The sequence below is a fragment of the Saccoglossus kowalevskii genome, chromosome 22, assembly GCF_978046115.1.
Source record: "Saccoglossus kowalevskii chromosome 22, keSacKowa6.1, whole genome shotgun sequence".
Lineage (NCBI taxonomy): Eukaryota > Metazoa > Hemichordata > Enteropneusta > Harrimaniidae > Saccoglossus > Saccoglossus kowalevskii.
The window spans coordinates 16,312,083-16,322,371 of NC_140662.1; the positions used below are offsets into that span (position 1 = coordinate 16,312,083).

Below are 10,289 nucleotides of genomic sequence, written 5' to 3' on the forward strand. Positions count from 1 at the left end.
CAAGTTGTTTTTGCATTATGTATGCAACTTTACACTATGGGGAACTTGCCATTTTCATAGAAACAAGGCCCCCTCCCATGCACACGCATTTTAGTAATTTGCTTTGTGATGCATTTGAGGACAAATTTTAGGTATCTCAAGTTGTTTTTGCATTATGTATGCAAGTTTACACTATGGGAACTTGCCATTTCCATAGAAACAAGGCCTCCTCCCATACACACGCTTTTTAGTAATTTGCTTTGTGATGCATTTGAGGACAAATTTTAGGTATCTAAATTTTTCTTGCATTATTTGACTAATCTATAGGGAACTTGCAGATAACTTGCTTTGTGATGCATTGGAGGGAACATCATTTTGGCAAAATATCAAGAATTTGGAACACATTTCAATTGTTCTTATTGTTTACTGTATTAGCCAAAGAGATGTAGACCCAACAAAAACACCAACATAGACAATATTTTATTAGTATTTATTAACAACCCGCTGCTATATACTGTTATAAGGTTATAAATATTTGCAATTCAAATTGACGTCAATAAACTAAATTAATCTTACTTCCATCATATCGTATAATGTAACGCACATTAATATCACTCTTTGTAAGTAATCAAATGACCTAAGTAAATTTGTTAGTTGAGCTCTCGTCATTAAAAAGTTGGTAGCAGTTCTGAGTAATGGCAAACACAACTGCAAACACTGGAAATCATGAAAAATAATTTTAGTTTCATAAAACCAGAAAAATAATTTAAAATCTATAACCAAATTGAAAGTACAAAAACTAGTTTTGTTGCTTTATTCATAAGCAATATTTTCATGATTTGAGAAAATTTTCCTATTATTTTTCGACTTTATTAATGAATACATAAAGTTTTTCTGTGATCCATCAAACAACCAACCCTTGGGCTGTGTACTTGTAACCTTATGGTGGCAACACCCATTTGTTTTTTTATCTTCCTCGGCGACCCCTCAAATCACGTCCATTATTCCCATTACCACCACGACCTCGACCTCTATTGCGTCCACCTCCCATGACCGGTGGAGATTGGTCATAACTGCCATTATTACCCTTATATGGAGGTTGGTTACCATTGTTACCTGGTGAATGAGAGAAAAACAAGAGAATTTTTCTAAAACATGCACTAAAGAAGGAGTGTCGTAAATGTGGTTAATTTTTTGAGCTAGAGTCTGGAAGAAGGTTTACTCCTTCAGGCAGAATCTACATTCAGTATGTGCAGCTAAAAATGTTAGAAAAAAAATGTTCAAGCTTAATAAAAAAAATTCTGTGATGGGAAAATCAAAAATAGCATTATTTGAATTTTAAAAAATATTTATTTGAGTGGGGAAACAGATTGTACTAAATGAACAAAATAAAGTGAGTTTAGTATGTAAAGGAGCACTGCATGTGCTCTATTATTATCTTTCTATGGTCAAAATGAGTTTCTTTTTTGCATACTATGCATACAATGGCAGGTTTACATAAGATTCTATTGGAGGTGTGCATCTACCGGTATTATGCAAATATATCCATTTTTCACAAAACAGGCTAGCCATTTTGTCATTTAGGTCTCTCTGAAACTCAGAGTAAAATGTTAATGTAATATGCATATACCGTACTGGACCACGTAAGCGCCCAGTGTCCTCAACTCAGAAAATCAGATTATGAAAACTACACCTAGATATAGCTTGAAATAAATTGTTGGTATGGCCAGCTGTTTGCTTGCCATTATCATATATATATGCTACGTCACATGACATATCACCAAGTGTTTACTCATTTTTACCATAAAAGATAAATTTTGGCTCAGTATTACAAATGTGAATTTGTGATGAATGACATTTGGCCCTTTAATGCTACAGCCCTTCACTTTACCTATCCTCATTTCCATACCAGGGGGCCCTGCACCTAACAACCCTGTACGGCCAGGAATTATGGTAGGTGGTTGTGTATTACTTGAAGTGCCATCCTGAATTGGCAGGTTAGTTGACGATTCTCCTGTCATGGTCTGATAAGATAACAATGCAAATAAGAAAATGAAAATTAATGTGGAGAATACTATGAATCTAGAGTTGGTAGTTTAAGCACATCACTTTAAATACAACAAAGATCAGGTCAGCCCCTTGGGGGAGGGGTCATGCTTCACGGCAAGTGAGTGTTGATAAAACATACTGCAAATTGCTTTAATTTTTTGACAATCATCAAATGTGTATAGCACATCATTAAGCATGGAAATACTCATAAAATATGTTTGTCAAATCCCACACAATGTTTTGACGTCATTACGCCACTATGACCTTTGTCTCATTTTTACGTTCAATTTTATGCATAACCCAAGATCTTGCAGTGAATGGAAAATAAAATACAACTTTTTGTCTGAAAGACAGCAATCGAGAATAAAATCACACATGAAATAAAATTTATTGACAAGAGAGTAGATACCAATACATACTGCTTTGATCTGAGCCTGTGACATAGCAACAAATTCGGGATTCGGATCGCTCATGTTAGGAAATTCTGAGAAAACCATACAGAACCTGTAAAATGCACCATACTTATTGGTTAATCTTAATCACAAGGGACAAGCTCATCCTCGGCTTTCTTTGGTATGATAGTTATACCATGCCAGGCCTCAAATACTAACATTGAAAATTATGTCAACATTTTAGAGATACTAAAGGGAGGTGGTCGTCACGCTGCACATGTGCGACATTTGTGTTGATAAACATTCATTTTCCCACAATCCAATGCACTTGTCGAATGGAAACCACAAGTATGAAGTTGACTTGGGCATGACTTGCACTAATTACTGCCGATGACTCCCTCAATACCTTCCAATCACCTAAGAAATACCTTATTAAAGCTTGGTAATATCTACTTGTTGATCTGCGCCACAGCCAATGTCACCATCTTTCTTCATACGAGACCAATACCGGATTCTGCCGTAAATTCGACCATCCGAAAAATCGCCTTGGGCGGTTTCACGGCTGGTGGGTCGTTATTTGGGGTTCAAATTTTCAAAAAATTATCATCAAATATTTTTAGGGGGCTTATATTTTCATTGAAAATTCCACCTAAGCCGATTTTCAACGCCGGCAGTTGGACCACACAAAACGAAAGAAACTATTACAGAAGCTAATCTAAAATTTTATACATTTTTTTCTTGTTGGATTAAAAACTAGACAGTGCAACCTTCTCCAAAAAAATCACATTAATGAACCTCATGCGCCACATACAATTATATTGTTTCATTTTATTAGTAAAAGACGTTTCAAATAAAAACGAACTGCATTGCTTAGTAGCAAATGATCGCGGTATCGCAATCTGGTAATGCTGCGTTTTACAATTGTTGCTTATTACCTAGTAATGATTATAATTACGTGCAAAAAATAAAATTGTTGAAATGCAAATAAATTTCAACTTGTGTCATCGTAAGCAAATGATTACGATCGCATTTTCAGCGCTCGATGCTGTAGAAATGAATATCCGCCATGTTTGACCTGATTATGTGTTCTTTGACCTGACAGGTCAAATCGATAATTAACCAATGAAAACGATGGATGATGCCAACGTGTTAATGTTATTGAACGCAGCACGGAAGACATTTGCCGATGTTGTTGTACAATCTTTTGGCTTGGATTTTGATGGAAAAGCGGCATGGTTTATTTTTAAATAAAAAAAATAGTTGTTTTCAAAAGATAAACTGAGCATTTGAAGAATAATTTAACATTGTTTACAGTGATAACAGCTCATTGTCGAAACGAAGCTAACCCATTCATGCTAGTCGCAATAAACATCAATACTCTTGAATAGGCGTCAATGACTTCAGCGGAACTTTTAGGCATCAGAAAAGATTAAAATAACACCTTAAAAAAACTGCCGAAAAATCACCCTGGGCGGTTTCTTGGTCCCAATTTATTTTTTTAAAAACCTGAACTGCCGTTTAACGGCCCTGGGCGAATTTACGGCAGAATCCAGTATATCTCGCGCATGCGTGGCGCGACGACTACCGCCCTTTAAAGAAAAATTGAATTTCCTAACTGCATATACTCACTCCCCCATTCTCTGTAACTCCCCTCCCCTACCAGTATACAATGTCAGACCACCTTTCCACATAGAAGCATACCTACAAGGAATGAACAATAGTTATTGATTGGTGCAATGATTTTATCTTGAATGAAAAATGTTGGTACTACATTTAATATTACATTCATCAGTACCTGTGATGCAAAAAACAGGTTTATACCTATCTTCGTCATATCACCAATTGTTTTGGCCATGTGTTCATTCATTTAAATCCACATATGTTTCTTTGTCTTTATGCAGATTGTGAACTACTATGGTTGAATGCATGTGTAGAATGTACTACTGTAGAATACTTTATTTTAGGGATGATTCCGTGAAAATAAAATCCAGCGAATATGCTTTTTTTCCTATATTTCACATTCAACTCATCAAAAATCAGTGAAAATAAATTCCATAAAGAACGCCCTTAAAACCTTTTCAGCGAAAATTAATTCCAGCGAAAATAAAGTATTCCACAGTATATTTATCCGGGTAAGAGGCCATGCCCGGGCAAACGCCCACCCCACAATTTTGATACAATAAAGAAATTGAGGTCATGTCCGCAGGCATATGCCCAGGGGCTCTTTTCCTACACGCATTATAAAAAAAACTAAAAAAAAACTATTTTTTGTTCGTTGTATTAATAGTTGAATTCCTTGCAGTCTGTTGTGATTCTGATAAAAACTCTTGAAAGATAATTGTCAATTGCGTGAAACAAGGGGTGAACACAAAATAGCTGTGACAGCAAAATAGGTAATTTCGCTTTCTGCCTTCACCGCTGTTTCCATAATTAGTCCCCGTTCAGAGGAAGTCTGAAAACGGGGACTTATAATTCGGTCTCCGTCCGTGCGTCATATCTCAGAATCCCTTGGACAGATTCCGTTTATTCTTTGCATGTGCCTAGTACTTTATGTGGGACATATGCACATGCAGTGGTTTAGCGATTCGATTCAAAATGGCCGACTGGCAGCCATCTTGTTTTTCTAAAATGTTTTATTTTGGACATGCTTTGTTCGTTTTCATTCAAACTTGGTACATAGATTATACATGATAGGATACATGTCCATGACAATTTATTTCACAATTGCATCAAAGATGGCCGACTGGCAGCCATCTTGTTTTTTGAAAATGTTTTATTTTGGACATGCTTTGTCCGTTTTTATTCAAACTTGGTACATAGATTATATATGATAGGATACATGTCCATGACAATTTATTTCACAATTGCATCAAAGATGGCCGACTGGCAGCCATCTTGTTTTTTGAAAATGTAATATTTTGGACATGCTTTGTCAGTTTTCACTCAAATTTGTAACATAGATCATACATGTTTGGATATATGTCCCCGACCGTCCGTGAGTTCCTGAGTCTATCCGTCCGTCTGTCCGTGTGTCTGTCCGTGCGTCCGTCCGTCCTTCCGTCAGTCTGTCCAGAGTCATATTTCAGAATCCTGTGGACCGATTCCGTTCATTTTTTGCATGTGCCTAGTACCTTATGTGGGACATATGCACATGCAGTGGTTTAGCGATTCGATTCAAAATGGCCAACTGGCAGCCATCTTGTTTTTTGAAAATGTTGCATTTTGGACATGCTTTGTCAGCTGTCATTCAAACTTGATACATAGATTATACATGTTAGGATACATGTCCATGACGATTTATTTCGCAATTGGATCAAAGATGGTCGACTGGCAGGCATCTTGTTTTTTTTTTATGCGGTATCTTGGACGTGCTCTGTCAGTTTTCATTCAAATTTGGCACATACATGTACTTTATACATGTTAGGCTGCATGTCCATAACAACTTATCTCAAAAACTGGTCAAGGATGGCCGATTGACAGCCATCTGACTTTTTGGCCTTACTGCTATATTTCCACTATTTATGTACCATTTTCATTCGTATTTGGCACATACATCATACACATCAGTGTGTTTCATAATCAGATCAAAGATGGCCAAATAACTGTTTTTATTTTTGACCATATTACTACTACACGGAACACGTGTTTTGATGTAAATAAACAATCTGCTGTATACGTCACATGGAACTCAAGTTTCAAGGACACGCTCGCGACAACCCCTCCGCTTTAATATGACGAGCACAAAGAGAACTTTCAAAAATTTAACGGGGACTGTGTCATTTTCAATGACTTGTTTACATTTATTTTTCAAGATTTTTTATCAGAATCATAACTGTCAGTAAGTCTACAAAAATGTATATTAAAGCAGAAACGATTGTTCTCTTTTTGAAATATGCCGTGGGTCTGAAAAGGGCCGGCCATATGGTTTGTGCTTCCTCAGAATGGATTCAAGCAAATCTTACAGTATATGGAGAGCCTCAAAGCCAGTGTCGCACTTGTTCAGCTTTAGCAACATCGACAATGAAACCAATGTTGCCATATTGGAGCAACCCATACCTGGGAGAGTGGTTGAAATCTTGTTAATATGGCTATATAAAATTTTTGGTAGCAGCTTGTGAATTCATAACTGGGGCCAGCAATTTTGCAATGTCACGCCGAAGACTGCCAACATTTTTACTATCTTTCATCACCGCTATTGCATTTCTGTCATGAAAATTATTCTTCTGTCATTGGAGAAATAAAATCTTCCTATTTCAAGCCCACCTCCATATCCATATAGTGAGACATTTCAACCGCCAGAACTTACTGCATGATAACTTTCACTGTGATTGATGAGCGTCAAGTCTGATAAAAAGGAGCAATGTAGACTTGACCTCTATGATGAAACACGAGTAGTGACGTTAGCCAATCAGTAAAGCAGATGCATAAAGGTCAAAGATGATTGACAGACTGTAAACAAAAGCATCGTGTGCCATCGTAGCATCGACCCCATTTTTTTGTCTCTTTAGTGTGATTAGACATGAATTAAAAGTGCCAAGCTGACAGACTGCGAAATCTGTGGATTAAAAGTGCTAAGTCCAAATTGTGTGCGACATCAACGAAGTTTAAGAGGAAGCTGCAGAAATTTTGTCCGACAGTGACGTCGACTTGGACTTTGAGGGTTTTGTCTTTGACGAAGATGACAATGAATGTACAAACAAAAAGTATTTTCAAACAACTATGAATTTTTACTGTGTAAATTATTATTGATTTTGTATGATCCATAATTTGTCAAAACTGGAAATAATTTTACGCAGTTTAACCCCTGACATTTTAGTTCAATTTGAGTTCACGTGTATTAGGTGTGTTTGTCGGCGGGGAAATCCTAATTCAAATGATTCCTGACTGTTGATTATTTCTGGTTTATTTGCATTAGGCCAGTCTTTTTTTATTCCTTGTTTCTTGAGTTTTTATAAGGCAATTTTTTTGAGGAGGGCGGAAAAAAATAAAATTAATTCTTTTTTTCCATTAGATTTGCGTGATTCTCAAAGAATTGTAAGTGAGATCATTGATCAGAGAGAAGAAATGAAATAAAAATGATTTATATTATTTCCGGTTTATTTGTCGCATTAGGCCAGACTTTTTTTATTCCTTGTTTCTTGAGTTTTTATGAGGCAATTTTTTTGAGGAGGGCGAAAAAAATAAAATTAATTCTTTTTTTCCATTAGATTTGCGTGATTGTCAAATCATCATTGATCAGAGAGAAGAAATGAAATAAAATTGTATTCCATGTATAACCTTGTTTCTCATCTGCACGAGACTTCGGTACTTTGATCATGATACTCCCACGAAAATGCAACTTGGGTTTGTTATGCGGCGGGTCGAAAAAAAATGAAGATAAAAATAATTTTTTTAGCAAATTTTTGTCGGCGGGCGTGAGAAATTACGCTGAGATAAATTTTATTTTTATTTCATTTCCGGCTCTTATTCATTCAGCGGGTTCGCAAAAGAAGGGATACCGTAAAATCTGTATTAGAAGCCGCATCCCTAATAGAAGCCGCACCCATTCTTTTTGAACAACTGAGACCTAAAAATTCACCATTTCTCATATGTGTAGATGCTCTAATAGAAGCTGCATCCCCTCTGTTGCATTGTACCATTTTATTAGAAGCCGCGGCTTTTAATACAGATTTTACAGTAATAAAAGTCTGGCCTTATAAGCAATAAATTATTTTTGTTTTACTTGTTGTTTAATGTTGCATATTGTTCATTTATTTCTGTTGCATCTTTTCATTTCTCATTCTATTCACTGCCGCAGTTCAATCTGCGTGTTGTCAAAAATACATAAATATGTTTAGAATGTCTAAATTTTGGATGGAGGATCTCAGTTTGAGGCAAAAAAACTTTGATCTCAATTGAGAGCTTCTTTTAAGTAATGTAGCAATACTTAAACCTAAAATATATACCAGTAGTTACAGTATTAGAACTCACCCTCTGGTTAATCTAATGATATCACCAGACTGTATAAGATCACCGACAGCATCCCATATCGATATATTTATTGATCCTGTTTTATCAGCAACTTTACAAGACCGTACTTCGTGGCCATCTTTTGTGGTAGTCGGACGACCTGTCAAGAAAAAGATGCACATGAACAAATTCTAAAGAGAATTGCTCCAGAAGACGTAAATTCTGTAGATTAGATGTTGATGGGATATTTACTTAAATTGACTTGACTGGTACACCCCAGAAGCACTATCTGAATTATGTTAACCCTTTGTTAGCAAACAATGGTGTATTTTATTTAGATTTGGTCACAATTAATTGTGTCCCTTTGCCATCAATGGATAAGAGTACCGGGTAATTTCAAACCATGAATAATTCCACAAATTATGGACATCATTTAGAAGTAGGTCATCATCCACAAACATTGTGAAGTAAATATCAGAAATACATATTGCTTAATATAAGTATGAAGTAAATATTACAGTAGCACATTCCATGATTTTTCACTTCTTCCTATCTGCAAAGTAGCTGAACAAGTTTGACAGGTTATTGTGTTTTGAGATTAAAGCAATGGAAAAGAAGTTTAATTGTAAAAAAAAAGAAGTGCCAAAATAAAATGTATTGCTATTTAAATTTCTCTTTATTTTAAACAAAAAAATTACCTAAACTTTTTAACAAAGAAAAAATTATGTCAATATACCATAGTTTAAAATTAACAAAATTATTATCGAGGAACACTGACACTGAAAATGTTCACTCAAAATTTTGAAGAGAAAATTGTGGCATACTGCATAAAGTAATATCAGGTTTACCTTACTAATTTTGGCTGTGATCCCCCTTTTTTTTTATCAATAGGCAATTTATCAGCAAAATTAAAAAAAAGACTTCCATGAAACTGTATTCATCAACCTTTCCAATTACACTTTAAACATAACATAAATCCAGATGCTGTCCTAAATAAAATGGCAAAGCTGAAACCCTATTTCTTTATTTCACTGAATTTATGGTGACAAAATCATACAAAATTCCACTGAAATAAAGTAAACGTTTTTTGTACCCCAGGCAGCATGATATGTAAACTGTAATGTGACCTCCGACCCCCAAGAAGCACGTGATACGTACACGTGACCACTTACGCACCGGAAGTCCACTGTCATTTTGTTGATACCTACCTATATCTAGTATTATGAAGATAACGTTGAGATTCTTTTGACTTGGCCTTATATCTTTGATAAATGTGTATGAAGGTTCCTGTGACGTCATAATTTATGATTTTTGAAGTGAGAACAAAATTCGCTACAGTATACAACCGGAAGAAGTGTTCTAAAATCTAAATTTTCGGTGTCCCGTTTGTCACCTCTTTGTCATCTTTCTCCTTCTGAAAGACAGCCAAAAGTGTTCCTATTGCTTCAAAAAGCTTTTAGTCCAGCTTCAATTTACAATTTTGACATCCTAATTGAGAAATGAACGCGTGAACCCTAATATTTTAGTGCCTAAATGTAAGAATGACGACAGAGTCAAAAGGAAAGGGTTTGTACAAATGCGTTGTTCTGAAATGTATCTGCGCATGCGTCAATGTGTGTAACAAGAGAGGGCGTTATTCTGCCCGGCACACATTCTTTACTCCCATTCCTTCTCGTTGTATTGCACCACGGTAAGTGACCGTGCACCAATCTGATGTATTGTACGGCTTATTTTTTTAATTGTATATATTTTATTTTATTTTTGGTGTGTTGTTTTCATTATTATTTTTACGTACGACTTATTATGTATTATTTTAACTAATATCACCCGCCACATACCATGTAGGCTCATGTGATTATCGAAACTTTTAAAAAACCTGCAAGAAAATAGAGATTATATAAAATCGAATATAATAAAATA

The 10,289-nt window shown here is 35.5% G+C and overlaps 1 protein-coding gene across 1 annotated transcript; it reads right to left on the reverse strand.

The window, feature by feature from the left end:
- Positions 1-450: 450 nt before the first annotated feature.
- Positions 451-9,950, reverse strand: LOC100374203 (SOSS complex subunit B2-like). The gene is made up of 6 exons (XM_002741652.3): positions 9,578-9,950; positions 8,391-8,529; positions 4,050-4,121; positions 2,448-2,532; positions 1,871-2,003; positions 451-1,095 (listed from the first exon to the last, which is right to left on the reverse strand). The coding sequence occupies exons 1-6, from the start codon at positions 9,666-9,668 to the stop codon at positions 947-949; spliced, it is 669 nt and encodes a 222-aa protein (XP_002741698.1). The 5' UTR covers positions 9,669-9,950; the 3' UTR covers positions 451-946.
- Between the last annotated feature and the right edge of the window lie 339 nt (positions 9,951-10,289).